Source organism: Ammodytes marinus, assembly GCF_949987685.1.
Source record: "Ammodytes marinus genome assembly, chromosome: 3".
NCBI lineage: Eukaryota > Metazoa > Chordata > Actinopteri > Uranoscopiformes > Ammodytidae > Ammodytes > Ammodytes marinus.
Genome location: NC_137232.1, coordinates 18487654 through 18508909, shown reverse-complemented (window position 1 = coordinate 18508909; position 21256 = coordinate 18487654). Strand labels below are relative to the sequence as shown.

Here is a 21256-nt window from a genome sequence, read left to right as displayed (position 1 = left end):
AGGTGTTATACCATTAATTCATTAACACAGTGAGAAATAATAGCTTTAAATTCAAATTGTATTTGAAATAGCTATTCCTCTGTATTTACTTTCAGCTAATCGACAACAGAATAATCGATCCTCATCAAAGGAATCTTAATCGTGTCCTGCAACGTTGATCTGTAATACAAACATCACATCTGTCGAGAAATATGTCTTTGAGGCGAGCGCTGCATTTCGTGTTCAAAGTTGGTGACAGGACGAAAACTGCCACGTTTTACCGAGATGTTCTTGGCATGAAGGTGCTATTCCTCAAGCTTCGTTTAATGACAAATTATGATTGATTACTATGATTGATTAACTGAGTTGATAATCGGCTAATCTGAGAGTTGAAGAATGTGTTTGCACAGTGTTGTAATAGATGTGTTTTCACACTGAATGCCTTTTCCTCATGTCTTCTCGTCCATGTTCAGATTTTACGCCATGAGGAGTTTGAGGAAGGCTGCAAAGCAACTTGTAACGGGTAAGACAGGAGACATCTTCGAGAAACTGACCTTTGTACTCATGAAGCATGTTCTAAAGTAGAACACAGCGATACATAGCAGACTGTAAATTGTTCAATTGCACAACAACTACAGGAGAAGTCGATGCAATGCAATAAAATTCTTGAGTAAAGACAATGTTCAACAAAGAAACATAAAAAATTGAATAAAAATATATAGAGGAACCATAGACTGTAAAAAAAGAAAAGAGAAACACAGACAAGTGAAGAGAGCCAGCAATAGAATAGTGCATATGGAATAGAATACTTAACAATGTATTTTATGTATACAATTTAAACATATGTAAATTCTAAGTTATTAGCAGGGAAAACAAAACAGATGTGACATCATGAACAAGTGTAGAGATAATCAGATGTAAACTGTTTTAAAGTGACATAGTGATGATGAGCTCAAGACTTCAACAGTCTTGTGTGGGCCAAAGCTGTCCTTAAACTGGGTGGTGCGAGAACTGAAACTGCGTTAATGGACTATACTATTATACAGTATCATTATTATACTATACTGACCACTGCCTTCATCCTGTATCCATACAGACCCTACGATGGAAAATGGAGCAAGACAATGGTTGGCTTTGGTCCAGAGGATGACCATTTTGTTGCTGAACTGACATACAACTATGGGGTGGGAGAGTATCAGCTCGGCAATGACTTCTTGGTGGGTGAGAGGTCATTTGGACGATAACAACATGTTGTGTTATATGTTTTACAGCAGCCTCGTAAAGGGATATTGTCATGTGTGTTTTAGGGGCTCACTCTGCAGTCAAGCAAAGCCGTGAGCAATGCTAAACGTCTTGGTTGGCCTCTCACTGAGGTGGGAGAGGCTCTGTATCTGACCCAGGCTCCTGGAGGGTATCCTTTCTACCTCGTGGACAAAGAGCAGCCTCCCAGTGGTGAGTGTCATGGCCTCTTATTTCTGTCTTTATCTGCACGAAAAGGAGTTGTCATTGCTTATCCAGTGCTCACAATTTAAAAAAATCGTTTTAAGTGTAGCCATTTCACAGAATCACAAATATTTTATTAATCCCCAGAAATTAAGCTCAGCACCTTGGCCTTAATAACCATGTCACAACTTTGTCTTTAGTTAGTTAAATTAAGGCTCATTGTCATTATTTCCTTAAAAGGAAAAATTAGGAGACGAGACAACCATAAACATCCAGCACAAGCTTTATGTTTAAGGTTTCCATACTATTTTCACATCCGTTATTGATCACATGTAACCTTTTGATAATGTGTATGTTCCCAGACCCTGTGCAGAAGGTTTGTCTCGGAGTGTCGGACCTCCAGAGATCCACCCACTACTGGGCTACACTTTTGGGAATGAAGGTGATGGAAAGGAATGAAGAAAAGAAAACAGTGCTGATGGGATTTGCAGACACTCATGTAAGTCGAGTATCAGGGAAATAATTGTTGTGTTTTTGCAAGTGTTAATAAATCAGGGTCTGGATGTTTCTCATTATATATATTTTATGTTTTAAACAGTGTAAACTGGAGCTTCACGATGTTGGTGGGACTGTAGATCATGGAACAGCCTTTGGGAGGATTGCATTTTCATGCCCACGAGAGCAAGTAAAATATTGTTCTCATTGGATAAATTGTGGTGTCTGTTAATAAGCTTCATTTTCATCATCAATTGGTTTTTATACTCCACAGCTGCCTGACATCGAAGCACTGATCAAAAAGGAAAATCAAAAAATTCTCACTCCATTGGTCAGCCTGGACACTCCAGGAAAAGCGACAGTAGAAGTGGTTATTTTGGCCGATCCAGTGAGTGCATCACCTGTAAAATGCTGTAATAGAGTGAACTCCCTCACTTGGTAACTGAACAATGTGTTTTGTTTTAGGATGGTCATGAGATTTGCTTTGTGGGGGACGAGGCTTTCAGGCAACTGTCCATGGTGGACCCCAAAGGAAATGAATTGCTCGATAAGGTTGGCGTCGCTCCAATATTCAATTTTCCTCTCTACATTAAATATGCAACATGTGCTGGATATTCACCTTGCCTTTTTGCTCTTTATGCTTTTAAATATTTCAGGCCATGGCTGCAGACAAAAGTGACGAGTGGTTTGCCAAAAACAACAGGCAAAAGGCTTCTGCATGAGACGAAGAGGCACCTTAAATGTGTCACCTGTTTCATATGATGATCATGATGATGATGAGTTGCTTGCTTTACAGGGCAACCATAATGTAAATCTTCTTGTAATGACAACTCAGATATCCTGGAGCTTGCAGTATGAGATTTATATTTCCCTGGTCGCATCGGCAGCACTTTTTAAAAGGACCACATGTTCAATTTGATGGATACCTTTCCAATAAATATCATTCAGGAGAGACAAGCGCAACAAATCCATGATGCAATGCCACTTATTCTTTCAAATTATGAAGGATTTACCTCCATATATGCATCCTGTATGTTTCAAATAAAGTTGTGAAAACAAGCAAGCAACGTATAAACTTGAATGAACAAGTACAATTGGACAGGGCAGGGGGCTACAACATGATGTCATAAAGCAGGACCTGCCTGTATTTTTTATATTGTACTTTCCTATTGTACATTTCCCAATGTATCAGCTCATGACCCAACCCCTGTCTACATGATGCAGTGCACCTGGACCTTGGAAATCCAGTATGCTATGCAAAGCAGATGTTTTCCAGATGAATGCATTCATTGTCATACAGAAGCAATTGTGTATTCATGTATGTAAGTCACACTGAACCTTGTTTATAAAACTGCATGTCACTCATGTGGTTGAAATAAATTGCCTCCATAACTTCTATTGGACTGTGTATAATCTTTGAGTTGCGTGTGTGTGTGTGGCTTTGGTTGCAGTTACATGAAGTGCAGGTGAATGTGTGAGTGCATGCATAGTTAAAGGTTAATATTTGTTTGCCTAGTGTTTAGGGGCGGTGTTTGCAGCTCCTCTCCCACTTGTCACACAGTTGTCGGCTGTATACAGCAGAGCAGAGCCTGTGTGTTTACTGTCTGAGCAGACAGTTAGCTGCTCGTTGTGACATTATGCTAGGAGGCTGCGACACCCCACTACTTTGAACATGCCGGGGTAAGTAAGCAAGTAAATAAGCTTGATAGTTCACGGGAGCCGACGAAAGTAGCAAAACAGCTAAGTTGTGTAGCAGTCTCGCAGCTAAGCTAAATTAGCCGCAGCGTTAGCATGCTATAACGCTAGCACAGATTTGCTGCTGATTTGTTTTTTGGTGACGCGGCGGCAAATTAATTTTTAACTATTTCGTGTTTGGGCGAAAAGCTACAGCGAGCCACTGCTTTGTCACAGGTGGGATGGTGAACAAAGCCTAATACAAGTTTAGTTGAAGGTTTTATATGTGATGTTGTGTGAGAAAGTTGGTTTAGTTAAGTTACACTGTAAGTTAATTAGCAATGTTAGCACAGCGAGGCCAGCTGTTACCGTTAGCTGCAAAACACACAGCTGACGTTTATGTGACAGCGATAAGACAGGTTATTAGTTATTGTTTAGTTGCCTAGTTTGAAGCATTGATAAGCACCTAAATAGGAAGGTGTGTGTACAGTGCAGCTGAAGTGCCCCTCTTCCTCTTTGACAGCAGCTGATAGAAGAGCAGCCCAGACCCAGGAACCAGATCTGGGTGTGAACTACTTGGGACATAATGTCTCTCCTGCTGATGTCCTTCCTCCTGGTGCTCCTGCTTCTTCTGGTGTTATGTGCTGTTTTCAGGTAAGACATGCTTCAGCTTCCACTGTGTAGCCTTTCTGTGATGGGCAGTGACACTTTTATATCAACACAACACTGCTTAAAATACGTTTTCTATTTCAAATATCCATTACATGCGAGAGTAACACTTTACTGCATTTGTCTTGTTTTTCTAGGTGGCTCATTTGCACCCTGGCAGTGCGATTGTTCCAGACAGCACTGAACGCTGATCTCAAGATTAAATCAGTCGGGCTGTTTTCTGTCCAAGGAGTTAGTATCCAGTTTCACCCCCAGCACACTCTGGTAAGACACACTGTGTTTACGTGACATTCATGTACTGACTGAACTCATTCAGTGGGGCTGCTCCCATGTCAGTAGGAAGGTGTTTTATTTACTGTATATATGGCCAGAACATATTTAATGTTCGTTCACTTTCCGCAAAATACCATAACAGTGATTCTTTTTATGATAGGAAATTGACAGAATATGGATTTCAAGTAAACTTCTAAACCAGGATTTGCCGTAAGTTGTCGCTTCATAAAATCGCTCACACTTTTATATGAAAATGCATTATTCTGTTATAAGAGACACTATTTAGAGCATGTTTATCTTTCAGGAGATACCTGGCATTGTGTGTTGGAGAAACCAGAGTTAGGTTTGACCTGCAAGCACCGGTCAGACCTTTAGTGAAGACGAGCCATGGGAAAAAGTCTCGGAAGTTTTCAGTCAGCCCCACAGCGCTACGCTTCCTCTCGCAAGTATGAGGCCAAAATGCTGTAGCTCAACCATTAGTATTATTTCTTTTTTCCAAATGGATTTTACACACAATATCTCATTTTCCCTGTCTTGTGTTTTCAGCTGCTGTCATTCCACATCAGCTCCATCAATGTGATGGTATTGAACCTAGCACTGACTGAGTCTCTGTGGCACATGACCATTGCAGGCATCACTTTGTTACTTGACCACCAGAGTAAAAGGTAACGACGCAGTTACCACTCTTGATTTTCAAATTTAACAGAAAAGAAAGATGGATACTAAGATAATTTCTAACTTTCTTTACAGGCTGGCGTGGGACTTCTCAGTTGCACAGCTAAGCAGTAAAGTGCTTAAAAGCAGCCAATTAGTAAGTTCTCCTAAGTTTTTCCCTTAAATAGAAACTTGCGATGTCTGAAATGTGTTTTGACTGATGTGCTCTGTCCCCATTGCAGGATATATGTCTGGCTGAAGTGGCCCTGAGCCTGCTGCTGTCTGGAGATGTGAGCGTACCGGAGATGAAGCCTGGGTTGCTGTCGCTGAATGTGAGGACGCTCATAGCTGAGCTGCACGAGGGACTGTTCCTCAGCCAACTCTTGGTGCCCCCGTCCCCAAAAAAGAGCAATGAGGATGCACCTGGTGAGCAAAGGCTGAGTATAATATCTGAAATGTCTAAAATGATTATCAGAAAAATTCAGCAAACTAGCAGTGGCTATGTCCTAACAAGCACTGCCTGGCTAATGTCTAATTTTATAACTTTTAATTGTAGTATTAGTAGTAGTAATTGTTTTACCATTTGTCCCTAACACAGTATCCCACTCGATCTTATTTTTCTAAAGGACTTATTCTTTTATCCTGTCAGACATTTTTATATTAGTACATTCATCTTCTGCTTTTTGCTGTCTGTGATATTTTTAGCTTTACTGCTAACCAGCAAAAAATGAGGACAAGGTCACATCATAGTGCTTGTTCGACCTCTGTAGGTGCTTGAAATGTCCACATGCTGCTTAATCATAGGTAGATCAAGTTTGACCTCCCTTTCATTATTTTGAATATGTATATGAGAGCATTATCGAATGAAGAATACATGTAAGAAAGGTGTTGTTAGAAACCAAAACACTAGTAACATGGGCATGGTTAAAGTGGTCGGTTTCATTTTTCATTTATTTTTTAAACAACTACAAGGGTAAAAAAAGGAAATAACAGATAAACTCACTTCAGTATTTCCATGCTAAACATATTTGTATATCATCAGAAGGTAACGATGATATACAGTTAGTCATATTCCAAACCTGCTGTCTGTCCAAAAAAAGATAAGTTGAATGCATTTGTTATAGAGTAAACAGCGATTGTGGTTTTTAAACGTATTAATACTGCTTCTCTTCAGAGTGTGAAAAGATTGCGTTCATCCAGACTGAGGCCGTGGAACGATTTCATCAGCTGATTCCCCACAAGGTCAACGTGGAATTTGATAACACAAATGTAACCCTGTCCATGCACAGCCAGAAAAGGTGAGCCAACATTTATTTCCACCAACTGCACAGACATTATTGATTGAAACACTGTATGACAGTTTTTTTTCTTCTGTCTGTGCAGACACCTGAACTGGACTCTAAAGTCTTTAAAAGTCGGCTATGGACGTGACGATGAGCAGCTTCCCCTCAAAAGCTTCACTCCTGAGCTGAGCTTTCCCCAGAGCAGCCTGGAGCTCCTTCTAGAGGGTGAGTAGACAGCTGGGTGCCAGACGCAACACACAGACAGTAGAATGATGCTAAAAGCTATGGATAACACGTTGTTGTTTATTTATTTTATTGGCAGATGGACTTCTCCTCTCGCAGAGTAGGCAAAGAATCCTTTGTGTCAACTCTCTCAAGACGACTGTGCAGGTGTGAAAGCTGCCTGATGTGCACGTCACAAGAATATGACTCATATTTGAAATTCATTTTTTAATTTTTTAATTTACTTTTAGGTTACCTCAATGGATATCTCGGGGTCCTTTACAGTCAACACCTGCATCATCCACTACCGTCACCAGGAGTTCTCCCATTGGCTGAATCTATTTCCATGGGAACAGCTAATCCACAGGAAGGCGGCACATAGAAAAGGGCAAGTTGCAAAAAAGAAAACAACTGGAAAAGTAGATTTGCTGTATGTTTATTGATATTCATGTTGAGGGGATTATAATGTTTGGGTTAATGTTGTGTCTGAAAATCTCCCTCTGTGGTGAAAATAACAATCTAATCCTATCTCCTCTTACCATCTTCTCTCTCTTACCCATGTTTGTGTTTGCGCATCACTCATTCTGTATGGTGTGGTTCCATGACGTTGTGTTGTGCAGTCCATTAGATTATTTGCCCACCCTCCTCTTCCTCAGGCGCCTCCCTCACCTGGACGCCCCCGTGATGATCACCTCCTCCGTGTCCAACGTCAATGTGTCTGTTCAGCTGGGAGACACCACGCCTTTCGCCCTGGGATTCCTCTCTGCCAGCGCAGGTACTTTTCACACACTGCTGAACACGTGCACACAGAGCAATGCAGGTGAATGTCATATGATGTTATTGCTACATTGCAAAATGTGGGTAGTTTTGTGTTTAAAGTATAACCTCAACACCCTGTGGTAAGCAATAGAACTATATAATTACGTAAGCCCTGTACTGTTGTTACACATTTTCCTTCAGTTATTCTTTACGTTTCCTTTTCTTTAGGGAAACACTTGAGTCAACCTTTTTCAAACATGCCAAGCTAGATTAGATAAGATACATTTTTAGAGCGCCTTTTAAACGTTACACATTAACTTTAGTTATTTTATCCCTGCTGGCTCTTAATGACTTTGAATGTATTAAATGATGTTTTATGCCGACTCTTGCTTCCTGTGCCTGTAGAACTGCAGCATCTTCTTGACATCAGAGATGACACAGAGAGCCCTGAGTCCCAGAATGTGCACCAGCGGGCCTCCGTGTCCCTGGATAACTTCTGGTGGAGAGTGGGGCAGGGGTCTCATATCCAACAAGCGCCCCACCCTCCTGGTAAACATGTGTGGGGAGAAGCTCTAATATTAGACTCACTCACTCTTCAGGTAGGAGCTTAAATGATTAAGTAGCATTTAGAAACTTGTTTTATTGAATGCGTAATGATGCTTTAGATTAATTTAACCAAATATTTCCTTGTATATTCCACATAGATCTGCACATCTGCACCATAACTTCTTATTAACAACTTTCCCCCAAGTTTTTCCATTTTCTTTTTTCTTCTCTTTGTTAATATTATATTTGTATTCTCATCCCTCCAGGGGAGTTACAACCGACCCCACCTGGACTCCAATATTCATTCTCCAAGTTTGACCGTTGAGTCCAACCTGAAAGGACTTCAAGTGGAGCTTTCAGAGACATGTGCACTGTGTCTGTCTCGCTTGCTGTCCCTCATCTGCTTGCCCCGTGACATGACGCCTCAGCTGTCAGATGTGGCCCCAGTGTCGCCCTCTAGTGGCGACAGTGTCCAACCCGCTCCCTCCTCACTGCTACACCTGCTGTTTAAACTGGACTGCTGTCTGGAGGATGTTAATGTGTTCACACTTTCTAATCTAGCAGGTAAATAATTTTTCGATATTAGTTTATATCTTGCCTGGTGAAAAATTATGTTTATAGTATACATTATATATATATTTGTTTGACTGAAAATATCTCCCTAATTAAGCGTTCTTGTCGTCTAGTCAAGTAGTAGATTACAAACTATTCATTTTTCAAGCAAATGCCAAACGTAACCGAGCATTTGCTTTATTTTTGTCTGATGTGGCAGATTTTAGTTTTTAGTTTTCACAAATCTTTTTACATTTACACTTCAATTGACAAAAAACAAGAAAGAAAATTCCTCAAATGAACTGATGGTGAACATAATTCCTATTTAGAGCACTCAACCTCTGCAGTGTTAAAAGAAAAAAAGGTTTTGACAGAGAACAGAAATGACCAAATCTGTTGCAGCAGAACGTTTTAGAGACATTGCATCTCCATTGGACTAACACACAAACTTCCCTCCTCACTTTTTAATGATTGTCTTTTATAAACTTGTTTTCTTTCCAGGTGCCGTGTCTTTGCGGATGGACACTGTCAGACTGCTGAGCTCTGCAGAAAGCTCCACGGTGTCTCTGCACGGTGTTAGCCTGTCAACGGTCAAAACACTCACAGAGAACATGGAGTCGTGTTGCCCCGCCTCTCAAACCCCAAACCCTGTTCTCAAACTCACCGCGATAGCCTTTTGTTACCACATCACCACCCACACCTTGCAGGTAACCATATCTCCATCTATGTTGTTTCTCCGCACTGAATCAAATTCTGTTTCAATAGTCATATGTTGTGTTTTCATGTCCTTATCAGGTTCAATGTGAAGAGGAGCTGACAGTTGAATGGACGCCACCAGACCACATGGTCTTATATCAACACCTGACCGAAGCTAAGGCGTGTTGGCTTCTGCTAAGCGGAGACAAAGGAGAGGACAGTCCAGTCAGTCCTGCAGGGGAGAGCGAACCCATTTCAGGCCAGAGCAGAGGTCTTTGTGTTCGTGTAGAACTGGGCTGCACTCGTCTGACGGCCCACGTTAGTGAGAAGAACTACATCGTCCTGCACACGGAGGCCCTCTCTGTCTCCAAGCACAGCGGCTCCATGCACATCCGGTCCCCCTGCTTGATCTTCAACTTTGACGGCAACAACATCGTGTCCTTTAACGGCCTGGATGTGGAGACGCACTCGGAGCTGACCGAGATGCAGCTGCACAGAGACACCTTTCCCTTCCTCACCACTCCTCACAACCACGTCTGGCTGCTCACCTGCCCCTCCATGTCCGTGGAGTTCCCCTACCAGTACGATTTCTCCAACACCTTCGACATGGCCATCAGTGTGCAGAAGTGGCTGAAGACGCTGCATCGCTCCCCAAGCCAATCCACCGCCACCACCGCCCAACGTCTGCCTCCCGATCTCGTGTGTAAAATCAGCCAGTTCTCCTTTGTCTTCCTGGACGACGTCTTTGAGATCAAGCTGCGAGACAACTACGAGCTCATGAAGGACGAGAGCAAGGAGAGCTCAAAGCGTCTGCAGCTTCTGGACAAGAAGGTGGCCGATCTGCGCAAGCAACACGGAGAGCTCCTCCCCGCCAGGAAGATCGAAGAGCTGTACAGTTCACTGGAGAAGAAGCACATCGAGATCTACATCCAGCGCTCACGCCGCCTCTACGCAAACACACCCATGAGGAAGTCCATGTTGACCTGGACTGTGTCAGACCTGGAGCTAGTGGCCCTGGCTGATCAGTCTCTCCATGGGCCAGAGAGGGTGAGAGAGCAGCTGAGGGACATCGACGGAATCAGTCCCTTCCCCAGAGACGGACTCCCTCTTGTGGTCCAGTGGTGCCGTGCTGTCAAGTTTAAACTGGCAGCATTTTTGGGTAAGTTTATAAAAGTGTGTTAAATTATTTATGATTTGAGATTAAATGGGACATAAAAATGAATACAATATCCCACAGTTTCATCTCGAATCATAGGAAATAATTAATGTCTTTCTCTCTCTTTCCACTATGCCAGTGAGAATTCGGGATTACCCTCGCTACCTGTTTGAGATCCGGGACTGGGAGCTGTCGGGCCGTCTGATTGGGACGGAGCAGGACGGGCAGGCCAGGGCTCATCGTAAAGAGACTGTTCCACTCGGTCCACCATGGGGAGACGTGACGGTCCACAGGAATATGCCAGCGCTCAAGTTCTACTATGACTTCAAATGTGAGTCCTGGGAAATGATGCTGTCACGGTGCTGTTCTCTGAGCGCAATGCTCAGTTACCCGCGAATGCTCACAGCTCTTCATTAAGCCTGACCAGTCACAGCTGTTCAGTCAAAACAATAAGTAAGAAAGTTTACTCTGTTAAAATCTCTCTCGATATTCTCTTTATGCAGCTAACTTCTCTCTGTACACTATTGTGTGGGGTCCGTGTTGGGACCCTGCCTGGACTCTGATTGGCCAGGCCGTTGACCTGCTGACCAAACCCACAGTGGACCCCTCACCTCTACTGGCCTGGTGGGACAAAAGTCGTCTTCTCCTGCATGGGCGCTTTGTAATGGACATTGATCAGGCCAATCTTCATCAGCTCGCTACAGAGGTAAAACAATGTTCACCTAACAAACTCAAATGTTGTGTCCAGTAGATCAATACAGGAACAGATTTTGCAAAGTTATATTGCACGCTATGACCTTCACATTCTATTCTGGGCAAGGTAATAAAAATGTCATCAATTGACACGCTTCCAACAATGTCACCAGAAACCTTTAATTAGTAACTTGGGGAAAGGTAGAATTTATGGGCGTATAGAATTGGATTAGATTGCACAGGTGTCGCCACTCAGTGCATGTTTTATGGCACGTACTATAGTTTTCATTTCTTGTAACTGAGCTATGTGGTGCAACACAAAATGAATCACCTAATCCAATAAATTGATTATTGCTTTCTTAAAGGACCCTTACAACACAACAGAGAACCTGCACTGGGAGTGGAATAAGCTGAGCTATGACTGGACCCCAGGGCAGTTTGTGTTTAAAGGAGATTTGGATGTAAATGTCAGGACAGCATCAAAGTAAGTGGAGGCATCAGGCTACTGAACTGCTACTGAACTGTATTTGTAAGGAATTGTTCAGTAATACAAATGCCTTTTTCCCCCGCACTAGGTATGATGATATCTGTTTTCTACACTTGCCTAATCTGTGTATGACACTTGACCTCCAATGGCTTTGCCATGGCAACCCCCATGACCACCATGCTGTCATGCTCTGCTGTGCGGAGAACGTTGCAGACGTGACCTCAGGTCAGCCCCATGACTCCTACAGAGCCTTTCGCTCTGAGAACCTCAACCTCTCCATCACCATGGACCTTAACGAGCCCTGTGGCACGGGTACGTACAGCTCTGTTTGATCCGTCACTTAGTTTAGCCCGCTTCACTTAAAAAACACTATTATATATTGTTACAACCTGGCTCAACGGTTGTCACAATATGAACTGTGTCTGTGTTTCCTTTTAGACACTTCCCAGCCTAGAGTCCTGTTATACAGCAGCACTCTGCGCTGGATGCAGAACTTTTATGCCACATGGACGGGTGTATCTCGACCCATCTGCAGAGGCAAGCTCTTCCACACCCTCAGGCCTTTCCGAAAGAAGCTGGGTCAGCACTACAAACAGATGTCCTACACAGCTGCCTTCCCACAACTCCAAGTGAGTCTTTTTCTTGGCAGTTTTCCAGAAACAGTCCAGTTCAAAAAATCAACTTTATGTTTGTAACCATGAAGTCTAAATTTGTAGTCACTCAGACAGAACTGTGTGTAGCTTGATTTCTACTAATTTACTGAGTACCTCCTTTTTATTACTTGACACTCTCACATCTACCATATATGTACGTTTCTACATATTATGTGTCCCTCAGGTACATTACTGGGCCTCCTTCGCCCAGCAGAGGGGTATCCAAGTGGAATGCAGCAAAGGCCATGTCTTCACTCGAGGGGCACAGAGGCTTATTCCACAGGGTGCGTACACACCATTCAAGAAAAACAAAATACTCAAAAATACAGATAACTTCATTTAGTCTACTTAAAAAAAAATGTTTTAATGGTTTTGTGTGTGTGTGTGTTTGTTTGTGTGGCCTCTCAGCTGGCACTGTAATGAGGAGGCTGATCTCCGAATGGAATGTGACCCAGATGGTCAGCGAGCTTTCCCAGGTGACGGTTCACCTGATGGCCTCCACCTGGGACGAGACCAACGACCACCAGATCAACGCTCAAGTCAAGAAGACTCACCTGCTCAGCCTGTCCTCCCTCAGCTACCAGCGACAGAGCAATCGCATGGAAGAGGTAAAAGTCCACAGATGGCTGGAGTTTAAACCTGTTTTTAAATTTAATTTACAATCATAACATTTGTTTTGCAATATTTCTGACAGGAGGTGAACCAGACGGATGAGACCAATGCCTCTTACACTCACAAACTACGCCTGGTGGACCTGCGTGCCTCCTGGACCACCACCAACAGGAACATAGCCTTTGGTCTGTACGACGGTTATAAGAAGGCGTCTGTGCTGAAGAGAAACCTCTCCACTGAAGCTTTGAAAGGCCTGAGGTTCGACACACAGCTGCCCACCAAGAAGCTCAAACGCTCTCCCTCCAACTACTCTCCCACCACCGCCCCTACCACACCAGTCATGCCCACAGTCAGCCGGGCAGACAAAAGTCATCATGAAGGTGATGGAGATTTGCTTAACAAACAAAAGAACAACAAACGAGTCTTTGAAGATCAGCTAACTTATTTTCTTCACTCTGCAGGAACATCCATGCTCCAGAAACTGATCGAGGAAACGGACAAGTTCGTGGTGTTTTCAGAGGAGGACTCGGGTGTAAGCGACCAGCTGTGTGGCATCGCCGCCTGTCAGACTGATGATGTCTATAACCGCAACTGGTTTATTGAGTTGGTCAACTGTCAGGTGCCTTGAGAATTTTTTATTTTATTTTATTAAGTCCTATTTTGACAGACTTTACTCTTATTTTGAAGGATAACATGTTCTGTATCTTGAGAGTCCAATAATGTGTTCTCCAACATAATGGTTTCTATCTTTGGGAATTGACGTGTTTACGATTTGATTTAAATATTATAACACTCATCTACTCTGCTTTACCCAGATGATGTTGCGCGGCACAGAGACGGCCGGCTGCGTGCTGTTGTCTGCAGCAAAGGCTCAGCTGCTCCAGTGTGAGCACCTCCCAGCCTGGTACAGTGACACCATGAAGCAGAAAACCACCTGGACCTGTTTGCTGGATGGCATGCAGTACTTTGCCACCATGGAGCCCAACCCATCAGAGCAAGAGGACAGACAGTTGTGGCTGGAGGTAGGCACAGCCCTCACCTCTTAATACCTTAAGAGGATACAGGAAACGAGTAGAACACAAATACAGTAGTTCTAGGGGAGGTTTTTTGCCCCCTTGTCAACTTTTAACTATGCAACTACACACCACTAAAGCTTTATAGTAACTCACCTGTTGAGTGCTATGCTGTTCGTGCCCTGATTCTCCCTTGGCTTTCTATGGGTTTTGTTTAGGTGAAAAACATAGAGGAGCACAGGCAGCGGAACCTGGACTCGGTGCTGGAGCTGATGGAGAGTGGCCAGGCTGTGGGAGGAATGGTTAGCACTACTACAGGTAGATAACTCCTCAAACGCTGGACTGTTCTTCCTTACCACATGGCAGACCTCTCTTTATCCCTCCAGAAAAATAAGCCTTTTCATACAGACAACCTCTTAAGCTGTATACATTATCCTTTTTACACAGAAAAATGCATCTGTTGAGTAAATCTGATTAACTGTACTATTTTAGGAACAATTGCATTGCATTCTTTTTCTGTGCCTGTAGACTGGAACCAACCAGCCCAGGTGAACGAGGCTCAGCAGGTCCAGCGTATCATCTCGCGCTGTAGCTGCCGGATGCACTACATCAGTTACAGTCACGACATCGACGCTGAGCTGGCCACTCAGATCAAACCTCCAGAACTGAGGAATAACCATGAGAAAGAGGATCTGCTGAAAAAACAGGCTGGTATGTCTTGCCACCTACCTACCGACATACATACATACATACATATATAAAAATACTGTATATGTTCTTGTAAAAGGGTATCACCATACATGAGGTTCAAGGAGTTTTATTATGATGATTTACCAGGGGCTGTTGACACCTTCACCCTCATTCACCACGATCTGGAGATATCCACTAACCCCGTTCAGTACGCTATGATCCTGGACATCGTCAACAACCTGTTGTTACACGTGGAAACCAAACGCAAGGTAAGCTGCAGCATCAGATGGCTAACGGCCCCAGTTTACAGAAAGATATCCATGTCCTAACCAGTGTTTCCTCCTTTTACTTATTCTGTGTCCAGGAGCACAGTGAGAAAAAGCAGCGTGTGCGATTCCAACTGGAAATCTCTAGTAACCCAGAGGAGCAACGCAGCAGCATCCTGCACCTCCAGGAGGCCGTCAGACAGCACCTGGTCCAGATCAGACGCCTTGAGAAACAGATTTACTCCAACATCAGGGTGAGTCGCATAGTGCTTCATCAGTCTGAGTGTTTCCTTATATCTCCACTGTTATTAAAACTCAACACAAAAATGAATCAACAAAATGAATAAATGGCCCCTATGCTAACTAAGCTCGTTCGGCCTTTAAACAAATAATTTATTCCACAAAATCAGTCTTCTATCATCTGCTTTGATTTTCATACTTTTTTTTTTTTTCAAAGCTTAATTGTTGGTTTACTTTTTTTTTTAATTTTTTATTATGAATCATTTGCTATCATCATCATCATCAACTTGCAGGCATTACCCGAGGAACTGAGCGGTGATGAACTGATGGACATCAACACAAGACTGCAGAACCAGCTCAACCAGGAGAAGAACGACATGCAGATGAAGAGTGAAGAACTCAACATTCTCATCAGGTCTCATATCAAGACTCACTCACATCCACATACAGAGAAGATGATAATGGCACACAGTTAAAAAAAATAAACATACTCTCTCTCTATCTGTCTTTTCAGGTGTTTCAAGGACTTTCAGCTGCAACGGGCAAACAAGCTGGAGCTGCGTAAGCCTCCGGAGGATGTGAGCGTGGTGAGGAGAACAGAGATCTACTTTGCCCAGGCCCGCTGGTGTCTGACCGAAGAGGACGGCCAGCTGGGCATCGCAGAGCTGGAGCTGCAGAGATTCATGTACAGTAAGGTGAGCATGGCACGGTCTTACAACAGCCTAAAGTAGGCTGAGGCCAGTATGATATTCTGACGGTATGATAACCTTAAGAAAAAATACTGTTCAGACGGTATCACAATATTGCCAATACAGCTCTCAAATGGGTTATTTAGAAAATTCCAGGTATAAAAATAACCGTGTTAGTAAGGCACTTAGACCAGTATGACAGAATAATGGTGATTTTTAAACCTTGACTTTTTCAAACCGCGGTATATCTTGAAGCCGGTTATCGGCCCATGCCTAGCCTAGAGTCAGCTGGCTGGTGATGACAGAGCAGACAGTTGCTTGTCTCACATCCACTTCAGAAAACATTTCCTCCGTAGCTCTAATTTACCTCTGCTCTACCTTAAGTCCAGCATTCTGTATTTCATAAAACGTTTTAGTGGTGTGTAGCTTATCCTCGGCATCGGCTAAATGCAACAAATGTATCTGCAGGAACACATTTACACAATGAATGAAATATTTTTCTTGAGGCATCCAACCTTACACTAAACCTGTTGGAGGGTAAATGTTGACTCGGAACGCCTTTTCTCCCCACAGCTGAACAAGTCTGATGACACAGCGGAGCATCTTCTGGAGTTAGGCTGGTTCACAATGAACAACCTGCTGCCCAATGCAGCATACAAGGTAGGCTTTTGACTCTCATTATTATTACATTTGGTCATATTATAATTTTTTATTTGTTTTCAGTGACCATGACAAAACAAATTATATCATTTGACATCATAATGACATCCATTGCCTTTGATGCTGACTGTTGTGAGAGAAGTTTTCAAAAACACAATATGTGATATTCATGACTCTCTGCCTGGTTTCCTCTGTGCAGCGTGTGAGGGTATGTACAGTGCCGGTACAGTGACACGACTCGATGTCTGTGTTGACTCCATCTTGTTTGTCCAGATGGGATCACTCAGTGGCTCTTCAGTGTTTCATATTCAGTGTTGCACGCAAACTGGAGGATTCATTGATGCATGTGTGACCGGGGACTCATTTACAAGTTCATTTAACCTTTTTTGCTGTTGTCCATTCCGTGTTCATATCATCAGTAAATGTGTGCCGTTTGACATCAATGTATAAGTCTATTTAAAAGTAGTTTTATTTTGTAACGAGGGATAAAATGAACTCCCTCCTATTCTACAGGTTGTACTTCGCCCTCAGAGTAACTGCCAGTCTGGACGCCAGTTTGCTTTGCGGATCTTCAGTAAAGTGCGCCCCCCTGTGGGAGGAATCTCTGTGAAGGAGCACTTTGAGGTGAATAACATCAAATTCACAGGAACATTGAAACTGTGTTTTTATTGAGATTTTAAAAAAATTATCATGACTTTTTTTGGTCACCAGGTGAACGTGGTGCCTCTCACCATCCAGCTCATGTACCAGTTCTTCAAAAGGATGATGGGATTCTTCTTCCCGGGACGAAACGTTGAGGAGGAGGAGGTCACTGATGAGGAGGACAAGTTCAGATTGGTTACAACAGGTATGTTTTTATTTTTTTGTCAACGGTGGCAATTTGACAGCATTAAGGGGACATACTATGAAAAACTGACCTTCTCATTGTTTGTGCAGACATTTTGGGCTATTGGTGTCCCTACTAGCCCACAAAAGCTGAAATAATAAAACCTTGTCAATTCCTTCTTGACTCTTTAGGTTAGAAAAGTGTGTGCATCGGCATCCTGTTCAAATGAGCTGCTGAATTTGATGCCACACTCTTCAGCTAATTAGCATAATATGCCCCCCTTGTGTTTATCTGGCTAATCAGAACAGAGTGGGCTTTTCCTGAGGGGGGAGGCAGGTGCTAAATGAAAGCATTTCAGACAGGGTGAAAAAAAATTGTTATTTTTAACAGCTAACCATTAAAAAAACGCTCCTTGTAGACACCAACAATACACGTTTTAACCTGAAAATGTGCAAAATATTTCCCCTTTTAAGCAATGAGTCTCCACCAGACTGTAATGTTAACCAACAAACTGATCAATAATAGTTGTGTGTGTGCGTGTGCACATGTGTGTCGGTCTCTGTGTGGTATTGAATAACCTACTACTGTGTTATGTCATCGCTCTGAGCTATTAAAAGGCCACTTCATAATGTGACCTTGAGAGATGTGTGAGAGAGGCTCAGTGGGAGTATAAGGTGCAGAGTCACCCAGGCCACACAGTGCTGATGCTAATGTGTTTCCGTGTCACAGGTATCACTGTAAAGCCTCGGCAGTCGTCAGAGGACACCATGGGTGTTATGGGCCCCAGCAAAGGTGTCACCCAGGGACTGAACCGCACTGCGGGGGTCAGGAGGTCATTCAGAAAAACTCCAGAGGTATTGATGCTTTCTGATAGTTTTTCAGGAATAACGGAATTAAAGATGTGGAATAGCATTTTTTTTATTTCCTCCCACCAGCATCCTGTTGATGACATTGATAAGATGAAAGAGCGAGCTGCTATGAACAACTCCTTCATCTACGTCAAGATCCCCCAAGTGCCGCTCTGTGTCAGCTATAAGGTGGGTCACTTTTTCCTTTTTATTTTTTATTTTGTTTCTAATGCCAAAAAAACATTTCTTAATCTAGCTTCAACTGAAGTAAGGCTTGTTTCCCAGTCTGGTTCTTAGTTTCACTAATGTTTGACTCACCCAATATTTAGGGGGAAAAGAGTAGTGTGGACTGGAAGGACCTGAACCTGGTTCTGCCCTGTCTGGAGTATCACAACAACACGTGGACTTGGCTGGACTTTGCCATGGCTGTGAAAAGGGACAGCCGGAAAGCACTTGTAGCACAGGTACACAACATTTATTACTTTAACTCTTCAATACTATTTAAATTCTATTGTTTATTTCATTACAATTAATCTCTCCAGTATGCCTTTAGTTTGCTACCAGAAAATGCATGAATTTGCTCTGATGTAGGGAAAGTTGAGTTTTTCTGAACGTGTTGTTCTTTTTGCTCCTGGCGGCTCAGATGATAAAGGAGAAGCTGCGTCTGAAACCAGCGTCGGGCTCAGACCAGCGTGGGAAAACGTCTGAGGGAAAGTCAGACAACAGCATGCAGCAGCAGGAGGAGGACGAGAAGGCCCGGCTCCTCATCGGCCTCAGCTCTTCAGACAAGAGCTCTGGCAAGAAGAGCATCTTCAGCCGACGCAAGTGACAGACAACAACCATTGACACATTCACACTAGAAAACGTCAGCACTTGACCGGATGATGATGATGATGATCAGCAGCAGCTGCCACAATGCCCTCGGGACGGGATCAATGTATTGGGTCATATCAGCCTGACTGTTTGTGAATCTCAATGAAAAAAGGGAAATGGTAGAGCATTTCAAATAGTTTTGGGAAAAACCTTACTTATCATTTATGAGCCTGCTGAACTTAAAAAGTTTTATTGTGGAGGTTTTGTTCTTTTAAAAAAAAAATACTCCTGTTTTCTCAGATTTTGAGTTTATGGCCGAAATCCCTGCAGGGAACTGAAACAGCTCCGGGATCACCATGGCCATTTATTTTGACCAAAAATATATATATTTATTTTGACCAAAAAAAAAATATTTATATATATATATTTTTTTTTTGGTCAAAATAAATGGCCGTGGTGATCCATGGTTATCTGCTTTATTTATGTGCCATTTAAAATTTCACTCTGTATTTCACACACTTTGCAACTTTCAAAATAATGACCACTTAGGTTGCCTTGAATGTAGCGCGGAAGATTGACAGTGTAGCTAGCAATTCACTGTTAGCATTTCCTCTGCTTCTATATAGGCTGAGACTGAGAGCATCTTTTCCTGCTGGCTCGGGAAACACTGTATTTCAAACGCGTTCAAATTCTAGAATGAAATGGAATGGACTGAAAGCACCTTCAATGCTGCCAGCTGTAGGAAAAAAAATATTTAGAATTTACCATAAGAAAAATATATATATCGGTATATGTTTTATCAATTAAAGCTTAAAGACGTGGTGTATGGCTGTATGATAGTCGCTCTGGCTTGAAGGCCTGTTCCACGAATGACCACAATAGATGCTATTTTATATTTTACCTGGAAATGACTGTCTGCATCATTGACTGTACCTCACCCCCAGTGCAATATCAAGAACAGAGCGGCAAAAAACATGTTATTGTGTTGTATAATGTGGCACTTGGTTTGATGGTATTGTGGCAAAAAAAGAAAAGAAACTATGTTGCAGCTACTCTCTGAGTGTATGTTTTGTAATTTTATTACTAAAGCACTTTTTTATTCAAAGTATTTTGATATTTTTGTAACCAGGGTTGTTGTTTTTCTGTTGAATTCATTCTTTAACATTTTCTCTGGAGAAGAAGGAGAAAGGGATGCCCTGAACATTTCAATTCACCCAGATTATATCTCACAAATCAGATGTATTCACATTCACATTTCTATAACAGCTCTGTGGCTTATTGTTTATCTGTCATTAAAAGTGTTACTGTTTCTGTGGTGTGTTAGTGGTTTTGAGTAGAATTTATACCCCCCCCACCCCCCCCCAAAAAAGTGACTTGTTGGGAGTTTGGTGAGCAGAGAGAGATGATAGATCATTAATGTGACAGCTCTAACTGGAGCGGAATGGAGCTCTTCCCGCTCCGGATGTCTATCTCCAAAACATCTCTCTCTCTCCTCAGACGCAAAACCACGTGGAGGAGAAAAGACGCTGCGATGGACTGCGCGTTTCTGAAAACAAAAAAACGGACGCGAGGGAAGAACTGAATTTGTCGTCTTTTAAAATATTTTCACGATTATTTTTGAGTGACATAATTTGATTTATTTATGGGCGGCGACATCAGTACTGTTTGTAAGGTGAGTCGATCAGAACTGACGCAGATTGGAGTTATTAAATTTTACACGCGCATGTTATGGATGATGTAGCCTACAAAGATGTTTGTGAGAATAACGCTTGTATCTTATTTTCTCAACTATTTAGGCTTTAGTGATATATTTTTGCTTATAACTAGGTTGCTCTCTTTATGTTTAAAAAAATAGGTGGCCTATTTACCTATAAATCCACGCTGCTACAAACCTTCTTGTCCATTTAAGTTTTTAATACAACAACCATGACGCAAAATGCCCCATTCGAAGTCTGAAAATAGAGCTATTGATCAGTGTGACCTTCCTCCTGGCGCAGGGTCAATTGATGCTTGATTTGATCCTACGCAGCTTCAGATATGTGAGCAGAAGAGCACTAGAAAACATGGGTTTATTTTTGGCAAGCCTTATTTACAAAATTTGAATGCATTGCTTTCTTTGCAGCGCTAAGCACTACATATTTATTTTCTATTTGATCTTATTTTTTACTATTGTCATGTCTATGTCCATTTTAGGCCTATGTTTATGTAAATGTATGCATGTCATTTTATCATTGTAAAGCACGTTAAGCTGCATTTATTGTATTAAATGCACTATACAAATATAGTCTAGTTTATTATTATAATTAATATTTCAGCATGTCATTCTTTAATTTCAATACATTTTTGTTCCTTAATCTCTGACCAT

At 42.4% G+C, this 21256-nt stretch overlaps 2 protein-coding genes across 4 annotated transcripts; both read left to right on the top strand.

Moving 5' to 3' along the window:
- Positions 1–160: 160 nt before the first annotated feature.
- glod4 (glyoxalase domain containing 4) lies at positions 161–3301 on the top strand. Its single transcript, XM_080024978.1, has 9 exons — positions 161–281; positions 453–502; positions 1076–1196; positions 1287–1431; positions 1785–1921; positions 2021–2107; positions 2192–2305; positions 2383–2469; positions 2574–3301. Exons 1-9 carry the CDS (start codon positions 192–194, stop codon positions 2637–2639), a joined length of 897 nt encoding a protein of 298 aa, XP_079881104.1. The 5' UTR covers positions 161–191; the 3' UTR covers positions 2640–3301.
- A 191-nt stretch (positions 3302–3492) lies between these two features.
- LOC307271534 (bridge-like lipid transfer protein family member 2) lies at positions 3493–20200 on the top strand. 3 transcript variants are annotated; one of them, XM_080054033.1, is made up of 40 exons: positions 3493–3597; positions 4115–4245; positions 4398–4524; positions 4694–4743; positions 4838–4979; positions 5080–5198; positions 5284–5344; positions 5430–5613; positions 6362–6485; positions 6571–6695; positions 6793–6860; positions 6944–7080; positions 7349–7467; positions 7857–8050; positions 8264–8561; positions 9051–9256; positions 9345–10404; positions 10541–10732; positions 10905–11107; positions 11460–11578; positions 11670–11893; positions 12020–12210; positions 12419–12518; positions 12643–12842; positions 12929–13226; positions 13308–13465; positions 13662–13868; positions 14078–14177; positions 14388–14570; positions 14697–14818; positions 14914–15069; positions 15349–15470; positions 15570–15750; positions 16318–16404; positions 16918–17028; positions 17116–17251; positions 17960–18084; positions 18166–18267; positions 18408–18542; positions 18722–20200. In XM_080054033.1, exons 2-40 carry the CDS (start codon positions 4178–4180, stop codon positions 18905–18907), a joined length of 6720 nt encoding a protein of 2239 aa, XP_079910159.1. In that variant the 5' UTR covers positions 3493–3597; positions 4115–4177; the 3' UTR covers positions 18908–20200. The 3 variants fall into 3 exon arrangements, with proteins under 3 accessions (XP_079910159.1, XP_079910157.1, XP_079910158.1); XM_080054031.1 differs by having other exon boundaries at positions 6944–7122; positions 7313–7467; XM_080054032.1 differs by having other exon boundaries at positions 3531–3597; positions 4118–4245; positions 6944–7122; positions 7313–7467.
- The last annotated feature ends 1056 nt before the right edge of the window (positions 20201–21256 follow it).